General features: G+C 40.6%; 2 protein-coding genes across 2 annotated transcripts; one reads left to right on the top strand and one right to left on the bottom strand.

The window, feature by feature from the left end:
• Positions 1-14: 14 nt before the first annotated feature.
• Positions 15-8489, bottom strand: smarca5 (SNF2 related chromatin remodeling ATPase 5). Its single transcript, XM_008302665.1, has 24 exons — positions 8252-8489; positions 6679-6807; positions 6421-6587; positions 6225-6325; positions 5999-6099; positions 5670-5849; positions 5291-5446; positions 5040-5171; positions 4873-4941; positions 4657-4766; positions 4332-4558; positions 3636-3757; positions 3395-3547; positions 3107-3239; positions 2800-2948; positions 2550-2672; positions 2346-2453; positions 2132-2245; positions 1890-2012; positions 1644-1776; positions 1432-1550; positions 1076-1288; positions 855-965; positions 15-513 (listed from the first exon to the last, which is right to left on the bottom strand). Exons 1-24 carry the CDS (start codon positions 8321-8323, stop codon positions 448-450), a joined length of 3111 nt encoding a protein of 1036 aa, XP_008300887.1. The 5' UTR covers positions 8324-8489; the 3' UTR covers positions 15-447.
• Positions 8490-9558: 1069 nt separating this feature from the next.
• Positions 9559-20782, top strand: usp38 (ubiquitin specific peptidase 38). The gene is made up of 11 exons (XM_008302645.1): positions 9559-9696; positions 12325-13015; positions 13913-14048; positions 14252-14381; positions 15199-15300; positions 15709-15867; positions 16056-16249; positions 16334-16427; positions 16520-16626; positions 17493-18834; positions 19333-20782. Exons 2-11 carry the CDS (start codon positions 12334-12336, stop codon positions 19495-19497), a joined length of 3111 nt encoding a protein of 1036 aa, XP_008300867.1. The 5' UTR covers positions 9559-9696; positions 12325-12333; the 3' UTR covers positions 19498-20782.
• Positions 20783-23223: the final 2441 nt, after the last annotated feature.

The following is a 23223-nucleotide window of genomic DNA, read 5'->3' as shown; positions in this document are numbered from 1 at the left end:
ACCACAGCATACAATTTCTGTAAAAAAAAAAAAGGGGACGTTTATTTGTGACTCTCAAAAAGACATTTTCTACTTCACATAGGAAGATAAAAGAACAGACGTTTTCTTAAAAATAAAAAGGGTACATATTGTTTCAAGCAATGGAATGTGGTACAACCAACAGGCATAAATACATGTATTTCAATTAAGTACTAGTAAAAAAAAAGAAAAAAAAAAAAGAACTAGCAAACAAAAAACTAAACCAGCACAGCTGCAGTGTTTAGGTCAGTGACAACGAGGCAGGCTTGTCAAGGAGCACCTCCTAAAACCTAATACAACCACATCAGTCCATCAGGGATTTTACACAGTACGTTATCACAGCCTGCAAAACAAACACAGACACAAGGACTAATGATACCGGAGCTGGCTGCCGCTCTCGATTTCTGGTACTGTAGGTAGCAAACAGCTTCACAACTTGAGCTTTTTCCTGCGTCCTCGACCATCCGGGGTTCCCTCCGACTTTCGTTTCTGGGCCTAGAAAACAGGAGGAAGCTATTAGGAAAGACCTCACAAGCAGAACTCGTGGTTAGATTTCTGATCTTACTGATTCATCTTCAAGAGGAAAGTTTGTCATTTAAATAACAATTTCAACTATTTGTGACTTCTATTTATTTTTGCAACGGTTATTTTAATTTTGCTTGAGTTCAGACAATATTTAACATTTAAAATGGAAAAAAAAATAAAAATGTTTTTATTCCTTCCAGTAAGGTATCCAAAACATAATCCTTTTGGTATTGGCACAAATTTCAAACAACACCACAGTCTAGACAGATTGTTTTGAGTTTGAACAAGCCGGAGATGGATTTGTAACTTACAGAGCCAGACTTTGGGCCACGTTTCTTTTTCTCAGCCTTCTCTCTCTCCTCCAGCTCCATGTTCTCTCTCTCTATCAGTGTAATCAGAGTGTTGCATCGCCTCTGGAGCTCCTGCACAACAAGCATGAAACATTCTTATCATCAGGACACATTCTTTGTAGGAAAACATGGACGTAAACAAAAACAGGAGAACCGGTAGAGCAAAGAAGACAAAAGCTTACCATGGCAGTCCTGGATTTGAGGAACCAGTCGAAGCGGAACTGGGGTGAGTTGCGGATGCACTGGCGAAGCTCATCGTACACGCTCTCCTTGTCAAAGCCAAGCTTGTGAAGCATGCAGATAAGGAAGCGGTCCTCCTCCTCTGTGTAGTTCTTGCCTTTGTTGGTCCCGTAGGAGATACGGAGCTGATGGAAGGGAGCCTTGTAGCGACCGATCTGGACAAGGAGATGGGAAACACATTGAGGGGCCGTTAATTAATCAGGAGGAGCAGTTAAAGTGATGAATAGTAAGCATAAGGCTTAATGAGATAAAGCTAATTAACCAGAAGTGAGCCGCCAAATGGCTGACAGTCTGCTACCTTTGAGTCCAGTGCTTTCTTAATGCTGATCCTTCTCTGAATCCTGGCTTCTCCTCGCTCAATCTGGGCCATGATCTTTTCGATATCCTGCAACTCATTGCAGCGCTCCCAGAACACAGCTGGAAGAATAAGCACAAACATCAAGTCACAAAATCTGTTAAGTCAAATGTTAGAGGGTTTTTTTCTGCAAAATGGATAAAATTATGAATTACCAGAATACTCCATGACTTCCTCTGGAGTTTTTCCCTCAACCTCTCTGGCAATGTTTTCAATATCATCTCTTCCCCACTTCTCATTGGCTTTGATGAACTGGTTGAAGTCGCGTTTGTTCCAAATAGTAAATCCCTGCAATAATTGTACAGTTAGTCAGTCTAGATAAAACTTGGATGAAGACATAAAACATTCAATTTGTAAGATATGAGCCAGATTTGGTTTTAATAAGTGAGAATAATCTGTACTTGTTGCAGAAGGTTCTCCTTCTCCTCCAGCTCTTCTTCTGTCAGGGCCTCGGCCTCGTCAATCTTAGCCTGCTCCTCTTTTTGAACCTGAGCTGAGTTGGGCATGTCCGGATTACGGGGAACCTAAAGAAGGACAGTTACAGATTGACTTAGAGGAATCTCAAAGACTGAGAAAGTCCTACTAGGAAGAAAATTGGACTAATAGGAATCTCTCTCTTAAATCAAACAATTGCTCTGTGTACCTTGTATCCTATGGTCTTTCGATAGAACAGAATTTCTTTCTCTAGGAGTTCAAACAGACGTGGTGGGAAGAACTGGAAGTCCTGGACGTTTGGCTGTTTGGGAGGACGAGGAGCCTGGGGAAAAAAAACACACCATCCATCATATTGTAATTCCACATCCTGCTGCATGAATGCTTTATGTCCTGAGGGTGTTTGTGGAGGGATCCGGCCCTACCTTTGGTGCTTTGGGCTCACTGACTCGCAGAGCTTCTCTGAAGTAGGCATCCACAGCATAATTGGCTTTCCTTTCTCTCTTGGGTGGCTCGATCCAGTTGGTAATGACCTGAACAAAAAAGGAAGAGGAAAACAAGATAAAGATTCAAAGTTCTTGAAGCAAGGCGGTTCCAAAACAAATACTGATGTTGGCTGGTCTCTTTACCTTTTTCTTCTCTCTGTAGTCCTCTCCTTCGAATGTGTACACACTGCTGTTCTCTGTGTCCATGGTGAAGTTTCTCAGAGAGCTCTCACCCAGTGACGACAGTTTCTCCTTCATCTCCATAGTCTGGCACACAACATATGAAAAGGTTGATTTTCAGGCCAAAATTTCATATTCATTAAAAAAAAACATCAGAAACAGTTTATGTGAAATATCCCTGTTGACATATTTTCTCTAAAGCGTGCAGACTCACCTTCCTTTCACCTCGCTCCAGGATTGCATCGATGTCATCATCTGTGATCTCGCTCTCTTTGGAAGCAAACACGTGTGTGGCACCGTGACGGATGATGGACAGCATCTCATCCTTGCCCAGTTTGTTGGCACTTGGATCCACAAGTCGTCCTGATAAAAAAATAAAATAAAATATGTGAGGAAGATGACTTAGTGGCTTCCTCAAAACCTCTCATTATCATTTGTCTACTCTATGAACCGATTCTCATTTAGTCTTAAACATATTACGCCAACATTTAAATTAAACCTCAGCAGGTGGGAAGAATTACCTTGTTGGATGACAATGGAGTCCAGGCGCAGTTTCATCTCGGCCCTCTCCACAATCCTCTCCTCCACTGTGTTTTCAGTGATGAAACGAAAAACGCGTACCTGTTTCTGCTGCCCAATCCTGTGAGCTCGGTCCTGAAATAAAAAATCAAGTCAAGGGTTCTGCCTTTGAACAACTAGTGTTTCAGTGTCCACGTTGCATTTTTATTTTTAGGTAAATCCACTTAACAAGTTTATCCCGTCACCTCCTATCACCGAATAGAGAACAGATGGATCATCACTGTACTAACCATGGCCTGCAGGTCGACCTGAGGGTTCCAGTCAGAGTCGTACAAGATGACTACATCAGCTGTAGCCAGGTTAATACCCAGTCCACCAGCTCTGGTGCTCAACATGAAGATGAACTTTGAGCTGTTGGGCTCATTGTAGGCGTTGATGGAGATCTGTAAAGATACAGTTGAACAGTTTGTAACCAGCTCATCCTCTCATGAATCACATCTGCTTATACAAGCTGACATACAAGCAGCTCACCTGTCTCTCCTCGTGTGGTGTCTGTCCATCCAGGCGACAATAACCGTAGTTCCTCCACATGCAGTAGTCCTCCAAGATGTCCAGCACCCTGGTCATCTGACTGAAGATGAGCACACGGGAACCTAGAAAAAGGGACAGTAGTTATTGATTAACTGTACTAATAACAAAAGCTTAGTTACCTGTAAATATGTTAAGAATGTACCCTCCTGTTATCTTTGGGGTCAATTTGACCTCATTCAATGTTTAACATCTCTAAATACGTCATTGACGTAATTTTTTCAGTTTTATTTAAAGGGCTATTTACACATAAACCTGGGTAACAATTTTAATTCTAATCATTTTTGGGGGTTTAAATTGCTGGGGTCAGACTGAACCCAAGGATAAAAGATGTCAGTAAATTTGAAGGTAATAGGAGGGTTAAAGCGATACAAAGAATACACTGTAACGACTTTATATCCAACAATGGAAACAACTTCAAATCTTGAATATCTAAGACTGTCAAAAACAATCTATTATATATATGAAACAAATGTCATGTAGATACATCTTCCTCCAATCTATCTGAGCGTAATAATAAAAAGGATTTGATTTGGTTGCAACAGGGGAACGATGAACAAAGGTCGTGTACTATATTACCTCAATATCGTGATATAAACATTTAACAGAGTCTCTAGATTCCAGTGATGAGCCACATACCCTGCTCCTTCATCTTGGGCAGCAGCTTGTCCAGCACCACCATCTTGCCGCTGTTCACCACCAGGTGGAGGTCAGTCGTGTAGGGGGGCCCAGGCTCGGCCCCGTCAAACAGGTACGGATGGTTGCAGCATTTCCTCAGCTGCATGAGAACGTTCAGCAGACGCATCTTGTCCATTTTACCCGCTGAGTTGAGAATGTCAATGTCCTTCATCAGGATCTTTGTGTACCTGATGATGGTGACACACAACAACTTAATTCCAGCATCCGGGATATTTCACGGTTAGGACTAAATTATAACAAGTAAAGCTTAGCTGAGGATGCTTACCACTCTCGCTGCATCTTGCTCAGACCCACATACATCTTGATCTCTTTTTTGGGCAGCAGAGTTTTTTCTACATCTGCTTTGATACGACGAAGCAAGAAAGGACGCAGCACCTGCACAAAAATGGATTAATGAGTGCTTTACCACAAATAAGAACAACACAGCTGAACATTTACAGAGGCTTGTTGGATATTGACATTATCAACATTAGGTACATACAGTGTGGAGACGTTCAACCAACTTCTGATCACCCAAGCAGTTGTTTGTATCAAACCAGGAATCAAAGTCCTATAAAAAACAAAAAAAATTAAAAACAGACATTAAATTAGTAATAGAATGCAAAACCACTTCTCCTCTAAATTACAGTCATTTCTGTGCAATTTTACCTCTGCCGAGTTGAAGACGTCAGGCAGCAGGAAGTTCAGCAGAGCCCACAGCTCGTGGAGGTTGTTTTGCAGGGGTGTTCCAGTCAACAGTAAACGATTGGTGGTCTTAAATTCGCGCACAATTTCTGATAGCTATATGTGGAATATGAGAAGGCAAAGACAATTTTAGCTTTATTCAACTATCTTGCAGCATTAGTATGTGGTTCAAATATATGTAGGTATCTATTTCAATCTCGTAATTTCTGTCTGACCTTTGACTTCTCATTCTTGATCCTGTGAGCTTCATCAATGACCAGGTATCTCCAGTTGAACTTCTTGAACACGGCCTTTTCAATGATGAGCATCTCGTAGGATGTGACGCACACATCCCACTCTCCTGGCAGCAGCACATCTCTGATCAGGGCAGTCTGAAATTGAAGCGGAGGCGTTTTGTTTTTCCAAGCAGTGACATATGGCTTGATTTCATACACACACATACAATACAGTCGGTGAAATCCATTTTTAAACATATGCTTTTACAAATACGTACACAACATAAAGCTCACAATCAAAGGATTTTAGGTGTCTTTTATTACTGCTAGAAACTCAAACAGGTGCAACTTGCAGCAAAGGTTTTATGACAAGTCCTACCCGCTCATCTCTGTCTCCAATCAGGCATACTGCACGAAGAGAAGGCACCCAGCGCTTGAACTCATTCATCCAGTTGTAGAGAGTGGACTTGGGAACCAGTACCATGTGGGGACCAGGGATGTTTCTGTAGTGTTTCATATAACCCAGCAGGGAAATCGTTTGGAGAGTCTTGCCCAGTCCCTGTGAAAAGCAGATAAAGTAGCTTAAGAGGCAGCGAAGGGCATGAAAACACATTAAAAAAAAGTGCAATAAAAATATCTGGACTTCATCTCCATCTTTGTCTCTTGAGAATACACAGGTAACAGTTCAGACAGTGACAAAGTACTGACCATTTCATCAGCGAGGATGCCGTTGATTCCATTCTCATACAAAGAAATGAGCCAGTTCAGACCACGGACCTGGTAGTCCCTCATTTTTCCTGTTTTGACATCTTGATAAGAGACAAAAAAAAAACACGTCACCTTCGCTGCTGCTCTATATATAGTTTTAGGTTTTTCTTTTTTTTACTTGTGCTCATTGGATTTTTTGATTCCACATAAAAACACATTTACTTACAGGATGGAGACTCATCAAAGCGAGTGCACACATTAGTTGTCTTTGTGCTCTCGTTGAGAAGCTCTTCATCTTCCTCTTGCTCCGTGCGACGATGACGGTTGCTGCCAAACACAGAAAACATGTAATATGTTAAAATCCTAACGGGAGTAAACTTCATAAAGTAAAATAAACCTGTATCGTGAGTACAGCTACTTACTCTCCGGCAGAGAGCAGATTCTGTTTCTCATCTTTCTTGATGCGAGGACGTCCTGGTTTCATCTTCAGTGGGGACGTGGGGGTCTTCTGTGCAGCTGGTTGAATGAAATGAGCAAACAGCTCTGTTTGCTTCAACAGATACTCAAATCTGTTGGTCCGGTCTGTTTGCTGTATAACAAAGAAAGAAGTTTTGACACATTTTTTTTTTTAACCACGATCAAAGGAGCGAGCAATGTAGCGACAAGAAAAGTGTACTTACCACTTTCTCCTCATAGCCCGTACTAAAGTCTTTAGTTTTGGATGAGGATGAGGAGGAGGATGCATCTTGTCCATCGGGACCAGCATCCGAGGAGGACTCTTTTCCAGCATCTGAAGAGTCAGACTTCTCCTGAACCAGGACAAAGTGAAAACAAAACAGTGATTTTTAGTTGCCATCTTCTGATATTTTCAACAACAGCTAACAGGAAACCTGACAAGGAGGGCCACCTCAGCTCTGGGATGTTTGCTGGCCTCCATCAAGGAGGAGAGAGAAATAGTGAGGATGACAAAGCATCTGCTTCTCACAGACAACACATTCCTGTTTTCCTTACATACAGACAGAATGTTTAGGTTATCTCATTTACCCTGCATTTCTATTTTCTCTTCTGCTGTCCCTACTGCTCTTAGCAGAACAAAACAACTGGCAAGCAACAGGCCAATCAAAGTTAACAATTAATCAACTGTTAACCTCAAATTGACCCCATTGCATTATAAAACACCAATAACACTGCTATGTACCTACACAACACACTTCACCCACCATCAAATTTCATTCCTTCTTATTTACCACTACTTTTGTCTCAGTACTGGTTGGAGGTTTCACAGGATCATGTTGCCAAATACACTCATTACTCACATCTACTAATACATATTGAGGAATGACAAATATTGACTATACAAAGAACAGTGCTAAAGTATGCACACAAAAAGTAAAAATGTATGTGAAATATTTACGGTGCAACAGATCAAGATGTGTATGTTGGTATATAGTATACTTCAAACCTTTGTTTTGATTTTCTTACTTTCAGTGCATAATAAATCCTGGCAATGTAGCATTTTAGTTTTTACACACTAAGTTATTTATACTGTACGATGGGATCTTCTGCTCCTACTGCTAGCTTGAAACTTTAGTTTTCTTGCGTGGGGTAACTGAAGTTACTTTCATCTGATCTTATTTCAACTATGTAGCCGCATATTTAAAAAGCACTCCCCGTTTTAAAGGGATTTTGGTCAAAACTCGACACAAAGTGGAGCCAAGTTGCAGACAGGCAGCGCCGCAGCAGCATCTCTCCAACAGCCATAGCTGCGCTGTTTCCCTGAAAACAAAGAAGCGGATGGGACAGCTGAGAGGGCTGCTGCTCCGCGTTTGTTTTCAGCGACATTTTCTAAAAGCCGGATCGCAGTTACAACCCAAGTGCTGAGTGGATCTTGCCTGGGAGTAAACAAAAAGCAAGCTGCAACTTCTAATGTTGTGATCGGTGCGTGGCTAGCGGGGCTAAGCTAGCCGTGTGGGCGCTTATGAAACAGGCTGGCCTCGTTGCTGCTCTTTGCTGTAACGTTAGCTTCTGTCCCTGGTGGAGGGGACCGAGCCGCCGCTGTTGTCGTGAGCTAAAGAGCTAACTAGCTCAAAGAGCTCACGTTAACGTTGACAAAGTGAAAGTTTCACACAGCCGAATTTTGAGATCCGTAGGCAGGGGACGGGGGGGCTTTCGGGGTAACAGACTACCGGGGCAGGTTATTAAGACATGTACTTGGAGATGAGAGGAGACAAAGCCCATTTTAAACCATCTTACCTCCGCTCCTCCGGCTTCTTCAAGTTCAGTCTGCTCTTCCCGCTGTGCTTCGCAGTTTGCGCTTTCGGACATTTTTGTCGATTTACCTCTTCAATTCAGATATATCGTCCGTTATCAGAAGCCCTGGGTGATCCCGTTGAAGAGCCGCTGAAGATTTTCCGAACTTTCTCGGTGTAAATAAGAACTAAGGTGTTGTTTATAATGAAAGACTCACCGGTTGGCCACAGGGAGCACGTTCGCGCTAGCAGGCTTTTTCTCGCGCACCCGCGTTAACTCAGCGCTAACACTAGCCGGTGTGGGCGCGCTAACGCGAGATTTCATTACGCTACCTTCGAAGACCGTTGGAAATGTGCACTGTCAGGTTACAGTAGCGTATCTTTTTGTTTCCTTCATTTGATAAGATGATTTTAACAGAAACACTCCTTGATCAGAGTGTGAAGTTACAACGTTCGTCTGTAGAAATTTAATAATGCAGTTTATAGCAAGCAAAAGAAAATCAATTAAAACGTAGAAAACGAAGAAAAATCATATGACAATCATATAAATTCCTGCTCCTTTGGTTATTCCCTTCCTCCTCCTCTTTATTGTTATTTTTCCAATCTTTGTCCCAATTTCACCTTCTTTTAAAGACAACTTCATCTTTGTGATTAATATGCTGATATACTTCTCTTTAAGGTGTAAAGATGTATATCTCATTGTCCACTTAGCTTTTTTGTTTGTTTGTTTTGTGTGTGTGTTTTTGGGTGGCTAATTTCTGATTAATTGCACACAGTTTTTAAAATCCACACACCTAATTTACACACAGTACAGGTTATATAAACATATAGACTATGTCATATTTGATACAGTCAATTATATTTTAATGTATTGATTTCATATTGTTTTCTTATTATGTCTGATTCCATTTATTACTAGAATACAAACCCATACAGTTCATACATTCCCCTTTTACTCTGTTTATTTCCTGGAATTTCAGAAAGCTGCTTTATTTAAACTTTAGACATTAGATGACCATTCTCGCATGGGAGACAATACTGTTAGGTTCACTCGGCAGCCGATGTAAAGATGAACGAGGAGTACTTGAACGCAACACATCAACTGTATCAAAAACAGATTTTAAAGATCGCTCGAATATAGTAATGGTTGATTCTCTTTAAATCTCGCCATTCTAAACTCTAAACAACGTCCTCCACGGATTATCAGTGATTGATTAGACAAACGGTACCAGCAGCGGGACAGGCAATGTGAAGACGAAAACCGCTCCTAGCACAGAGGGGTCCTACCAACATCTCTGTCCGTAAGAATGACGTCGATGGAAGGTTAATCAGCTGATTCCGAGCGATCAAATGAACCAAAATAATACAGTTTAATCTGTGAAAAGACGTCTAACTTAGACCGACAGCCGAGGACATTCTGGTTGGACGTTGTTGACATGCTTTATTGGGGTAAGCACACGTTGTAAAGCCCATGAGTCGTGCTCATACATAGTGGTATTTCTGCTAAGTCAGGGGCAGCCAGCGGTACTCTGCTAATGTCGGGCCTATTTGGCTGCTTTGTTCATGTTTTGTTGTAGATAGATGTTAGTAACAGCTGTCGCTGTGGAGCAGAAGATTTTCCTTCGGATGTTCAGTGCTATTTTGTATTCGAGACACATTTAAACGGCCGGACGTGAAGAGATAACCGTTAAAGTTAACCTTCCAGCTAGCGTTAGCGAGCTAGCCGCTTGTTTCCACAAACAACAGAGAGCCGCTGGTCGAGAGATAAAAGGAGAAATATGTGTAACGTCACATTAAATACATCTATGGTGGTCTTCTGTTGTGAAGGCAGGTAGCTAATAATTAATATAAATGTGCTCCACAAAGTTTTCTTCTTTTTTAAAAGGAAATTTATAGAAACAGAATGTTACAGTTAGAACTCAAAACCTGATGTGTTTACTGCAAACACCGGAAATGTTACACATGTTTTACACATGTTTACGTTCTCACTTTTAAAGCTACAAAATATTACATTACTGGGGCTACAACTGACAATGATTATAATTGTTAATCTCTTCACCCTCGTCACATCATGTTACAACCATTCCTTTCTCTTTCCTTTTTATTTCCTGTTTTGGTTTTCCCCTCTTTCTTACACACACACATACAGACACAGACACACACACACACACACACACACATTTTTAAAAATCATTTTAAAGGACATCACACTGACTGACATCCATTCTCCGTAGACTTAAACCAGTTGTCATCTTAGAATGTGATGATTTATGTCCTCAAAATAAATGTAGGTCCCTATAATGTGGCTGTGTGACAATAGAGATGTAACTACTTGTTGTTGTTGTTTTACTTGTTGATTAATTTGTCCAATATTTTTTTCAATTAATCCAAAAGTTGTCTGATCTATAAAATTAAAAAAAATAAATAAATAGAGGGACATTTTCACCAGTATTTACCAAAGCCCAAGATGACGTCCTTAAAAGACTTGTTTTTTCCACAATTCAAAGATTATCATTATCAGTCATGGAGAAGGAAGAAGGACAGATAATATTTACAGTTAGGGAACTAAAATCAGTGCTTACATATATTTCTGATTAGTTTAATAGCTAACAATTAATCAGTCAATTGACTGATAGTTGCAGCTCTATACATTGCACAGTTTGTCAATTAAGGAGTATACAGTAAAATACAGTATGTTTAATTAAAAAATAAATAAATTTTAAAAAGCAGTATCTGTGTATAGGATACTTGGCTTTAACTGAGTTCCTTTAGTAGAAATGTGATTAATTTGTAATAAAGGTGCACATTTTGCTGTACAGTTTTTTACCTGCATAATTTTGAATTTGTAGCAAAAAGACATTTTGATTATATGAGAAAATAAAAAAATAAAATTTAAGCAAAAATGTGTAGGGTTTGCAGCGAATGCTTCTTACATGTAGGAATTAACAGATTATGTTTTTTTTTTTCAAGACTGATACATAAACTGATTATTAGTAACCAAGGACACTGATGACCGATATTTGGAACCGATATACATTTACAGGAAAAGTAAATATCTTGTTTTTATTGATTTAGAATAACACAAGCTCCAACACAAGACTTGAAATGCCTTTGGAAATTTCTGTTTTACTTTTCTACAAATATCTTTGAGTGTTGATCAGCTGTAACTCGTGACATGTGACCAATCAGAACGCTTCAGACTACAGAGTGGAGACTACAGATAGTGAGAGATTGCTGCATGTTTAACTAGATTGACTTTATTGGGAATCAATTGATGAAGAAACTGTTTTGCCACTTTAAAAAAATGCAGAATATTGGATCCAATAATTGGTCAGGCTAATGACTGGTCTATTCCTTATGAAAATAATCAGTTAGTCTCCAGTTTTCCTCATTTAGAGTCAGAAGTTATAATGTGTTGTGTTCTATCATGACACCAAGTTTTATATTGATAGAAGTGTTACCTTTCATCTGTACTGCGTAGCCTTACACCAAAACTGTCGCTATGGGTTTTTTTTCTGATGATTAAAGCCCCGTTGTCAGACATTGTAAAGCAAATTTTTCACCTCAGTAGTCACGTAACGGTAAAGTCTACAGGCTCCACATTCCAGTTGCAGCACTTTAAAGCTGAGTGTGCGTGGTTTGCCTTTGAGTGCTGACAGTGTGTGTATTCAACAACTGCAGACAATGTATGGATTCTGATGGTTGAAGTAGAAAGAGCTGTGTCTGCCATTAGGCTTTTTTTCACAACAGATGTTTTGACTTTTCATAGCAGAAAGAGCACAGGTGCTACTTAATAACATTACCAATGACTCTTTTCTGGGAATTAGCTAAACACAATCCGTCTGTCAGTTATTTAATTATTCACACCTGGGCTTTTCCTGCTACATGTAAAAATGTCTTCTATGTAAAAGCTCTATTAAAGATGAGACCGAGCGCTTTTGATATTTTTCATTTAATTAAACAAAAAAGCGAGCTGTGATTTGGCAAATGTGGCCTGTGCAATTAATGCGTCATCAAGTATGATAGAAGAAGTTGTGTGAACTTTTAACAAGTGTCCATTAATTATGTCCTCAACAGACCGACATCATGGACAAGATTTTGGAGGGCCTCGTGAGCTCCGATCACTCTGTTCCAGTGAAGAAAGCCATCGTGAAGAAGGTAGTGGAAGCAGCAGAGAAAGAGGTGACAGAGGAGCAGTGCCAGGCACTATTTACTCTCACCACCCGCCTCATCTTGCTTGGTGAAGATGCCTTCCAGAAGCAGATCGGCTTCCAGGTTCTTGAGGCCTACGCTCGCTACCACCGCCCAGAGTTTGAGCATTTCTTCAATAAAGACTTTGTCCTCAGTCTGCTCCAGCAGGGCTATGTGCAGCTGGACCGCAAAGACCCGGCCATAATAGACTACATTCACTGCTGCCTACGGCTGCTCATCAGCTGCCCCTCAGTGCTGGAGATCTTTGGCGTGATCCAGGTGGAGGTTTTAAGGATGGTGTGCGAACGTCCTGAGCCTGCACTTTGTGCCCGCCTGAGCACGTTGCTGTCAGACTTTGTGCAGTGCATCCCGAGGGATAAATCGGGCGTTCTGTTCTGCCAGCAGCTGGTGAGGACCATCAGTTACTTTCACTGCTTTGCCAACCAGGAGCGGGAGCTGAGAGAGTATGTAGGTCAGGTGACAAAGGTTAGCACGCTGCTGCAGAACATCTGGAAGAATGACCCAGCCACGCTGCTGCCCTCACTGCAGGAGGTGTTTGCTATTATCTCTTCAACAGGTGAGACTCCCTCTCTGACTTCCCTCCTCACAAATTGCGGTTTTGAGTAACAAGGACTTATTTTATTTCACACTTGAGCGTAGGCTGTCTTTATTTTTTATAGGATCTGTATTGAAACATTTGAAATAGATTTAGATGCCTTAAACAAGCTTCAAGATGAAGAAAGATGGATTTTATTCATAGTTTTATACGTGACTCATTTTAGACACTCAAAGCCACTGATTTGTGGAATGCGTTTCTTCAAGGGCAGATACTGAAAGCCATTTGCTGTGAAGATGTATTTGAGATGAGTATATATTTCAGCTAAGCTCAAAGCTGCTTTCAGGGCTTTTCTGTTGATATGTTATAGATGTCCTGAGCCCTCTGTGCAGTGTTGCGAGTCACTGAACTTTACAGCAGCACAAAATAAACCAACAGCAGGCCAATATTTGCCACTCTGACACCATGTGTCAGTGGGTGCTGGGAGCGGAGCTGCTTTGGCTTTAAAGGTCATTCTGCTTGTATTCACATTATCTATTTGACATCGCTCAAGTAAACTGCACTTCTTAAGCGTGCTGTTGAGCTTCAATGTTTTATTCATGCTGGGGAAGATGCAGTCAAAATCCTGTTCAGACAAATCAACAGATTCACACTCCTTTTCAGAGTATGCAGCACGTTAGAAGAACTCATCGAAGAACTGTGATGTTTACACAATTTTCATTATTTATATTCTCAGTTTGTGGTGACTTTCTACTCAATTATACCACAAGGTGCTCTCGTCAGAATGTCCATCTTATGTACATGTACACCTAAGATTTTCACATTTTTAAATTCCGCATGAAAATACACATTTGCATCCTGCTTTCTGTCGGCTGAAAAACAAAGTAAAGCTGCGGTTCTGTTGTTCATTGTTTGCAGACCCCTCCTTTGACCCATCCATCGCGCTGGCCAGCCTCGTCCAGCACATCCCCGTCCAGATGATCACTGTGCTCATCAAGAGTCTCACCACAGACCAGAATGTCAGAGACGCAAGCATGACTAAAGCACTCTGCAGGTAACCTCACACTCTGTCGTTCTGTTTAATCAACACAAATTATGATAACCTCATCTAAATCTCTATGCTGTCTTTTTGTTTCTTGGAGCTATTAAATAAAAATATACTCTACATATATGAAGAATCTGTAGCTCTATTAAACGGCCCCATCCTTACATTTTCCTAAACATCAGCCTGAACAAACACCTTTTCTCTCTATCTAGGATGATTGACTGGCTCTCGTGGCCTTTGGCCCATCACATTGATACCTGGGTCATCGCTCTGCTCAAAGGACTGGCAGCAGTTCAGAAGTTCACCATCCTCATAGATGTCACTCTGCTTAAAATTGAACTGGTTTGTAATGAGAACTCCTAATTTTGGTTTATTATTAACCTCTGGGAATACATTACACACTAATTGTGTCTGTATATTCAACTTTTAAAGCTACACAGATGTTAAACAGCTGTAATAATTCACCCTTTGAATCTCAAGCAGTTTGTGGGTGTTTTTTTGCACTTGTCACATTTTCACTCCCACTGGGCTCTTTTTTTTTTTTTTACTTCAATATAAAATCCTGAACCGTTATGGAAACAGAATAATCATGGCTAAAAGTAGAGAGAACTCAAAAATCTCATCTGTGCAGTATAACATAGTTGGAATGTCATAAATCATAAAAAGGAAAAACAACAGTTGAACTTGTTTGACTTTTTATTTTACAAAAATTGAAAAAAAACCTGTAACCATTATGCATAGCATTTTTCCCAGTGTCCACAGGTGTAACCAATACTGGAAAAACATAATGGCTCTTTATACTATTGATAGTTTGCCACTGACATTTTAACTTTGTTTCCATGCTTGTCTCCCGTCTGCTTTGTGTAAACACACTGAAGGCTGCAGTTCAGGCTTAAAAAGTTCAATAACTTCTTCAAAAAGATGTAAAATCAAGTAACTGAACCATACATCACAGATGAGTAGTTAATGAACATTTTGAAAGTTGAAAATCTGACAATTGTCCCTGTTTTTACCGTTTCTCGCTCTGATAAATGATAAACAATAACCTTTAAAACCTGGCAGTGTTTGTTAATAATAGTTTCCTTAAGGCTGGTAATAAAAAAAAGAACTTGTTTACATAAGTGAATTCACATCCTAACTTTTTTTTTCTTATTCAAAGGTGTTTAGTCGTCTGTGGTACCCCATTGTGCGGCAGGGGGCGCTAACTGTGCTCTCCCACATGCTGCTGAGTTTCCAGCACTCTCCTGAGGCCTTCCATTTGGTAAGGGATCTCCTGTCTCCTCACAGCCCATTTCCCTCTTATGCGGCCACTCAATTGGTTTTCTCATTTTCGTCTCTTCTGGCTTAAATTACTTCAAAGCTGCGCAGACTTCTTTTCCCAGAACCACAGGCTCGGCACCATACTCTCACTAATGATGTGTGAAACACTTAAATGCTGAGCAATAGCCCTTGAGTTGGCCAATTTCATTAGAATCTAAAAACATGAACAGTCTTAAAAATGCTCAGCAAATGAGACTGAACCCTCTGTGGGGCCCCTGATGTGCAACCGCCCCCCTCTGGCTGACCGTGCTGCAGATTTGTATGATTCATATTAGTTGTACGTTCCACTGTTTTCAGCACTGCGGCGTATTAAACGTTTTTCTTTTCTCCTCGTTTCCCTCTGTCTCAGGTTGTTCCACATGTAGTGCATCTAGTCCAGTCCTTAAGGACGGATGGTCTCCCCACCAGTAAAGCTTTCTTACTGCAGTTCACTGAGCTCATACACTGCATGATGTACCAGTACTCTGGCTTCCCTGACCTCTATGACCACATACTAGAAGCCGTCAAGGTAAAACATTGGAGAACACTTCTTACTATAGATGCACTGTATGTACATGTTAATTACATCTGTTTGTGTAATGTTGCATGTTTTTTTTTTTAATCTAAGTCATCAGAAATGACGCTTTTACCAATGTAGAAGTTTGGATATTTATTTTACCTCATTTATATTGTAATTATTCCACCTTCTCTTCCCAGGATCTCCCAAAACCTGCAGAAGACAAGATCAAGTTGGTGTTGAATCAAAGTGCCTGGACGTCTCAGTCCAACTCCTTTGCCTCCGGTCTACAGAGGCAAGCTGGGAAGTCTGAGACAGGCAAGACAGGCCTGGTCAACCTGGGCAACACCTGCTACATGAACAGCATCATCCAGACCCTCTTTATGGCCACAGAGTGAGTTGTTCAGACATGCACACATATCCAGTGAATAAAACCATTTTTTAGGCTTTTGAACTAATCATGGACTTTCTCCCTCAGTTTCAGGAGGCATGTTTTATCGTTACATCTAAATGGCTCCAACACACTAATGAAAAAGCTTCAGCTACTCTTTGCTTTCCTCGCACACACTCAGGTTAGTGTTGTTCTGTGGAATGGATAATACGGAATGTTGTTACTGAGAGTTTACAACTGTGGATCACAATGTTTGTGGTGTGTGTTCTACAGAGGGCAGCATATGCTCCCAGAAACTTTCTGGAAGCATCTCGGCCTCCCTGGTTCAATGTGGGTTCTCAGCAGGACTGTTCTGAGTACCTCCGGTTTCTCCTAGACAGGTACTGTGGAACTCCATCATAATAAGGTTGTGTCAACATAGTGAGTGCTTTTACACTAACTTGTGCTTCCTTGCGTCCTCTCTCCTCCTGTGACATGGTCATCATTCCTCCTTTGTCATCATGGGAAATCTTCCAGTTACTTAAATGCACCTTAAGGAGAGAGGTAGCTTTAGGAGATTAGAGTGAAGAAACAGAGCTGTATCCTGTCTTTTATCAAGAGGCATGATATATAAATGTCTCACCTTCCTAAGCGGTGGGTTTGATTTGACAGGCGGTACAGCTGTGCAGCGCGTCATGTCACTTAAGACTGTTGAATGAAGGATTTCTCATTTGACCGCTTTGGTTCCTCCGTCCTCACGTCTTCGTCGCATCCGTCTCTCACATCCAAACTGAAAAGAACTAAGATATGATGAAGTCATGCGAGTGAGGGAGGCGAGGAGACATGTTAGCATAATGAGAAGCACCCAGAGTTTCATGCCAAATGGTTAAAAAAATAGTTTGTCTATTATTTATTCATCACAGAATGTAGAATGGAAGAAGTAAAATTATTAAGACCTTTTGCTCTTACGAAAACAATGCATATACACCATTGGGAGTTGTAATATTCTGATATTCTGATATTTATATGTACATTTTTTATTTTTTGTTTTTTCCTGTGTCGTATCTGTGTACGTCTGTTGAAAGCTGCTGTCAACGATGTGAATTTCTCCACCGTGAGATTAATAAAGGCATATCTTATCTTATCTTATCTTAAATAATGTTACTGAGGACTTGCTCTGAATTGAAAGAGAAGATGTAAAAGTAACAGCCGCAGCATGAATAGTATTTTCTCCTAACGTTGACTGCGCCTGTCTCCTGGTCTCAAGGTTACATGAAGAGGAGAAAACACTTCAGGTGCTGGAATCGGCTAAGCCAAAAGTTCCCTCCCTGACTGACACCAGCAGCAATGACCCAGCAGGTCCAGCATCTGCAGAGGAACACGAAGAGTCGCACTTGACTTCACCAGAAACCAAATCTGATGGCAGGACTTTGATAGAGAGGATGTTTGGTGGGAAGCTGATCACAGGCATTCGCTGTATGCAGTGCAACTGCATCTCTGAGAAAGAAGAGCCTTTTACAGACCTCTCTTTGGCCTTTTGCCCGTCTGCCATCCCTCAGGACAGTCCGCAGCTCCAGGGGCCCTCCGAGGAGCCCAAAGTTCTCTGTCAGGGATCTGTCAATGGCGGCAGCGAAGTTCCTGAGCCAGGCTTGGCCAAAGCTCCAACTTGCAATGTCAATTTTGTGCCAGTGACAAATGAGCCTCCTCTTTCTGTGCCTGACCTGGTCAACTATTTTCTGGCTCCAGAGATCCTTGACGAAGACAATGCCTATTTCTGTGAGAAGTGTAGCTCCCTCCAGCGGGCAGAGAGGACCATGAAAGTGGTGTCTGCACCCGAGTACTTGATCCTCACTCTGCTGCGATTCGCATATGATGCCAAATGCCATATTCGCAGGAAGATTCTGGACAATGTCACCATCCCACCGCTCATGAGACTTCCTGTACACGCCTCTTCTATGCCTGCACAGTGCTCCTCCTCTACCTCTTCTCCTCTGCAAGTGGATTCTCCCGAGAGCAGCGAGAATCTGGCCAAGAAACTCAAACCATCGCAAAGAGATGAGGAGGAAGAGGAGAAGGCGAGGATAGATGGAGTAGAGGAGATAAACAGAGTGGGAGAGATGCCAGTCCAGTCTGTGCCCTATGTCCTCAGCTCAGTGGTGATGCATTCTGGTATATCATCAGAGAGTGGCCACTACTACTCTTATGGTCGTAACATCAACGGAGCAGATGGAACACAGCATCCAGCCAATCACTTTGCCATCAAGGAGGAGACGGGTAACAGCCAGGGCGACTGTAGCCTCAGCACCTGCTCAGCTCTCTCAGTTCCACCTGAACAAGGCGACAAACTACCTAATAGTGGCCAGGAGGCGAGGGATTGGCTGCTGTTCAATGATAGCAGAGTGACATTCACATCTTTCCAATCAGTGCAAAACATTACTAATCGCTTCCCCAAGGACACAGCTTATGTGCTCATGTACAGGAAACAGGAACTACCAGGGCAGAACTTAAACGGTGGGCTAATGGCAAATGGAATGAGAGTGAGTGCTGAGCCTCCCCTGCAAAAAGAGCTACTGGATGCTATTATCAAAGACAACAAGCTGTATTTACAGGTAAGTGGGGTTGAACATTAACAAGTATTTAATCTGCTGTGTAGAGGTTCAGAGGATATTTAGGTAGAAACACTGTGCCTGTAACAAATAGACCTCCTAAGCGTGAGGTTATTATGAAAGTCAAAGATTCACTCAGGTGGAAAGTGGTGGAGAGAAAACAGACGGTACTTTAACAGATAACTTAGAGGTACAGAATTTTTTTTTTTTTAAACTGCACTTGAAGCCAAAGCTGAGCTGTCCTGTTATAAGACGTGAGGTGTAATTTCACGAGTCATTGAGCTGTGCTGTGTTGACATTCCACTTGTATAAGTAACCAAAGTAAATCTCCTCTAGGGGGTGCTGTAATAATGTGAAGTGAGGCCTCTGATGCACTGTCAGCCACATACAGCTACACTGTTTCTAAATCAACCCTATGGTGTAACATAGTTTATGTAGAGGTTTGAGTCTTAAAAACAGTCTAACTTAGAAACATTTCTCTTTCCTCTGCGCTGTCAATAGGAGCAGGAGCTCAACGCTCGGACCCAGGCTCTCCAGGCCCCTTCATCCTCCTGCTCATTCAGGCCCAACGGTTCAGATGACAATAACCCACCGGGGAGCTGTGGCCCATCTGGTGGAGGAGGAGGAGGCGGGGGCTTCAATACCATTAGTAGACTGGTCTTCTGAAAAAAATAAAGGAAAAATACTGCAGGAAACCCAGATAAACTGGCTCAGAGGGAGTCCTGGACAGGAACCTGAAGTGTCATGCCGTGTACAGCATATAACCTCATGGCAAGAGCGCTGAGATGATCTAAGAAGACACATGCACAGAGCATCACCACTGGCTCTTATCCTCTGTTTGATTTAATCTTTAAGTTTTTGACTAAAATAGTTTTTTTTGCCACTCTAAGTCATCATCTGATATTCTTTGTTTAATTTATTTTGATTATTTTTTTGTCATCTCTGCATTGTAATCTTTCATTAATCCTCTTAATTTTAAAACTCGAGGTGGTAAATACTCATTGATGCAAATATATTCTCTTCCTTAAATCTGAGAAACATGGCAAATTATTATTTGATATTTTCAAGCAACTTCAAAACTAGTCTTCTAATAAACTTTTACAGTGATAAATATATCAAATCGGTTTAACTACAACATGCTCATACTTTTTTTTTGGCTTGTTTGAGTGTTTATGATATTACCTCATACACAGGTAAACACACACATACAATGTGCAAGTTGATGCATCATTTAGAAAAAAATTCATCTGTAAGATAAACAGATTTTTTTTGATTGTCATCCTTCTGAACACACAGCTGACAAACTTTGTTTACTCCTCTGATTTGCATGCAGCTTTTCTTCATGAGCTGTGGAGTTTGATTTTCAGAATGTTTGAATCTTTTTGATGCGTGTTTTGTTGTTTTATAGGTTTCATATCACATGCAATAAATGTACATATGACCTGAAAATAACATTTCTGAATATTTACGGTATACAAAATATATATATATATCTGGAAATCTAAATGGTATGGAACATTTTCCAAGATAAAGGTATTTTAAATATCTATAATATTTGAAGCTGCTCTTACATTGTTAGCTGGTGTGATCTACACAACTTAAGTAAGAACTAGGTGTTATAAGAGAGTTCACAACAGGTAACTGACAGCATACTTTAATGTATTCCTCTGATTTGATCATTCAGGGAAGCGTTTGTGTTCATGCAGATTTTATGTGCCTTTTGATATTTAATGCAGCTTTTTGAAGAAGGGTTTGTTTCATTTTACACCTCAGCTGTACTGTGCTAGTATAAAAAATGGCTTCACCTTTCCTAACAGTAAAAACAGATCAGTATTTGTTGTATTGTCGTGCTTATCCAGGTAGGTTATTTACAGTGGTGTGTTGATGTAGAGGTGGGCAGATGTTGGAGACTAATGAATATAATAAAGTTTAACAAGACAAACAGTCAAAATGAGATGCAGAAGATAAAGAAAATAAAGCAGCAGATGGGTTTCTGGTTACTTGAAATTCAAATATTTGGAAATCAGCCAAACAGCAAGAAAGTAGTTGTAATGCTGAAGGGCACTCCTATGTGCGTGACACATTGTCAGATTTCTATATTGCAGCTTTTCCAGTGTGAAGAAAATATCGACCACTCAAAATCACCTCTGGTACTACAGTGTGGTGTGAAAACACACTGACATGTTTTTGAATTTATGTTCGAAAAGACCAACTGTACATCATTTCGGTTTTTCTTGCAGTACATACAGACCTCATCATCACCGGTGCCAGTTTTCTTCTGGCAGCTAGTTGTAAGTGTGGGAACATGGATTTCAAGCTGCAAATAATATGTTTGGGGGTTTTTTTTGTTTGTTTTTTAAAATTAAATGATGAGAATGATGATGAAAACTTCCACAGTAATTTTAGCAGGTTATTGTGACTGCAACCTTCGAGGCACTGTTCTAAAACATGAACATTTCAAGTATGTAGGTGGCTTTGTTTGTTTAAAAAAATACAGAACAGAATGTTGTTTCAATTCATCAAAACACGCATATATCCTTTTTTCTGCTTTGATTGCAAAAAAGTTTTACACAAATGGAAGTAAGTATAGACAAACCAGCGACTGAAAAGGGAACTGGGAAATCACATGCAATCACTTGTTGTTCCCAGAGGCCTGGAACAAATGACACTCGCAATGCAGCAAAAGCAAATTATTTGTAAAGGTGTCATTTTTACTAATTTGAAATTGATGTGGCAAAAGCTCTGCAGCAGCAGCAGAGCTTTCAAGGGGCATCTGGAAAAATCAATGACTCTCAATTATTAATCAACCAAACCATTACACTTTTTCTTCTCATGTTTGTGGAAATGTTTGCTTTGGGGTGAAGTATATTCAAAAATTCTTCATTGCTTCAATGTTACTTTAGTATTTTACATAATTTGCAGATAATCTGGAACTCATGAGAGATTACACACTGCAGCCCAGATCTCTTGAGTCGAAAACATGGATAATATCGAGTCCACATGAACTAAAGATGTGTGTACCTGTAACAGAACAGATGCACAGCTTCACAAAAACAGTATATTATATCTGAAAGCATTTGATAACTTCTTGAGCTCTGGTGCATTAAGACCTTGGTATAAGATACTTGATGTTGTAATGCCTAAAAAGTAATGCTGCATATACGGTATCAAAAGAATTCATTAACTGGAGTCAGTGTATTGTGTCTACAGCCTTTAATTGCTCTCAGTTTCTTCATCAATACCGAGGCTGTTGAAAGAGGTACACTGTGTGTACAATGGCAAAGCCATTAATCAGAGAGTAACAGGGAACATCCTCTGGGGCGAGTGTTTACCATTACAATAGCATTCCAATAAGATTCCTCAGATACCATTCTAAGTGCAGGGGAAACATGCCTTCACCAGTGGATTGGAGAAGTTATAGATGATCTGTTCATCCCGGGAAATTGATCAGATTTGGTTGAACAGATCGATATCAGTCTTGCAAGAGTCACTGCTTACTAACTGGTGTGGTGTTGGACTGTAAGATACTGCTGGTAAATGGTGGCGTTTTAGATTACCATACAGTTCAAATAATAAATGAGCATGTAGTATAAATGATGATTAGATGTTCAGGTATATTAGTAATTAAACAAAACAAAAAAAATACAGATTATATTGTGAATTATATAATTGTGTAAACAAGGTGTGATCTACCCTATAAATACATTTAACATCCGAATACATTTAGAGAGATACAAGCTGGCACAAAGTAACTAATATCTATGAGTAGATCACTGAGTGGGGACTCTCCTTATTCAAACATGCTTTCATGGCGTGTTTTCTTCAGGGAATCCCACACGCATTGTGGATAGTGTAGTTTAGACGTGCAATGATTTGTTGGGACCTTTGAGACTGTCACGCTGAGGTGGCTCCTTTCTTTGTCTCTTCTTCAGCGGTCTGAGGCCACTTTTTGTGATCACCCAGAGGCGCATGTAGCCCCGTTGCGTCATGTTTCATCTAGCAAACCGCCCAACACTATTTTGACATATTTTTTGGGACGGGACACAGACGATTTTTGAACTACATGTCCCATGGTTGAAGCTCTACAGTTTTCCCTGCACGCCGCCGCCTCCCCAGCTCGTCCTCTAAACGACTAGCTAAGCTGCTGCGGTGACACGAACACAACTTCCGGCTGTAACTTTCATAATAAATTTCCAAATGAATACCAATCAGGTTGAGGTGACGCTGCTTGCGAAGGTAAATATTAGTTTCAAGAAAGAGTTTGTAGCCAATACTTAGACTTAGATACATTTTATTGATCCACAAGAGAAATTGTTTTATGACAGTAGCACAAACTAAATAATTACATAAGAATATACAAAAAAGAGAGATAAATATAAAAAATAAGTAAAA

Source organism: Stegastes partitus, unplaced genomic scaffold (assembly GCF_000690725.1).
Source record: "Stegastes partitus isolate 25-593 unplaced genomic scaffold, Stegastes_partitus-1.0.2 Scaffold37, whole genome shotgun sequence".
Classification (NCBI taxonomy): Eukaryota; Metazoa; Chordata; class Actinopteri; family Pomacentridae; genus Stegastes; species Stegastes partitus.
The sequence above is the reverse complement of the archived record's forward strand: the minus strand, read 5'-3'. Positions and strand labels throughout refer to the sequence as shown.

Coding starts and splice junctions, on each gene's coding strand:
- smarca5 (XM_008302665.1), bottom strand. CDS start 8,323: ATGTCCGAAAGCGCAAACTGCGAAGCACAGCGGGAAGAGCAGACTGAA. Junction 1,777..1,889: donor AGGAGAACCTTCTGCAACAA/GTACAGATTATT, acceptor CAATTATTGCAG/GGATTTACTATTTGGAACAA. Junction 1,289..1,431: donor AGAAAGCACTGGACTCAAAG/GTAGCAGACTGT, acceptor CTCCTTGTCCAG/ATCGGTCGCTACAAGGCTCC.
- usp38 (XM_008302645.1), top strand. CDS start 12,334: ATGGACAAGATTTTGGAGGGCCTCGTGAGCTCCGATCACTCTGTTCCA. Junction 14,049..14,251: donor ATGACTAAAGCACTCTGCAG/GTAACCTCACAC, acceptor CTCTCTATCTAG/GATGATTGACTGGCTCTCGT. Junction 16,428..16,519: donor CTTTCCTCGCACACACTCAG/GTTAGTGTTGTT, acceptor TGTGTTCTACAG/AGGGCAGCATATGCTCCCAG.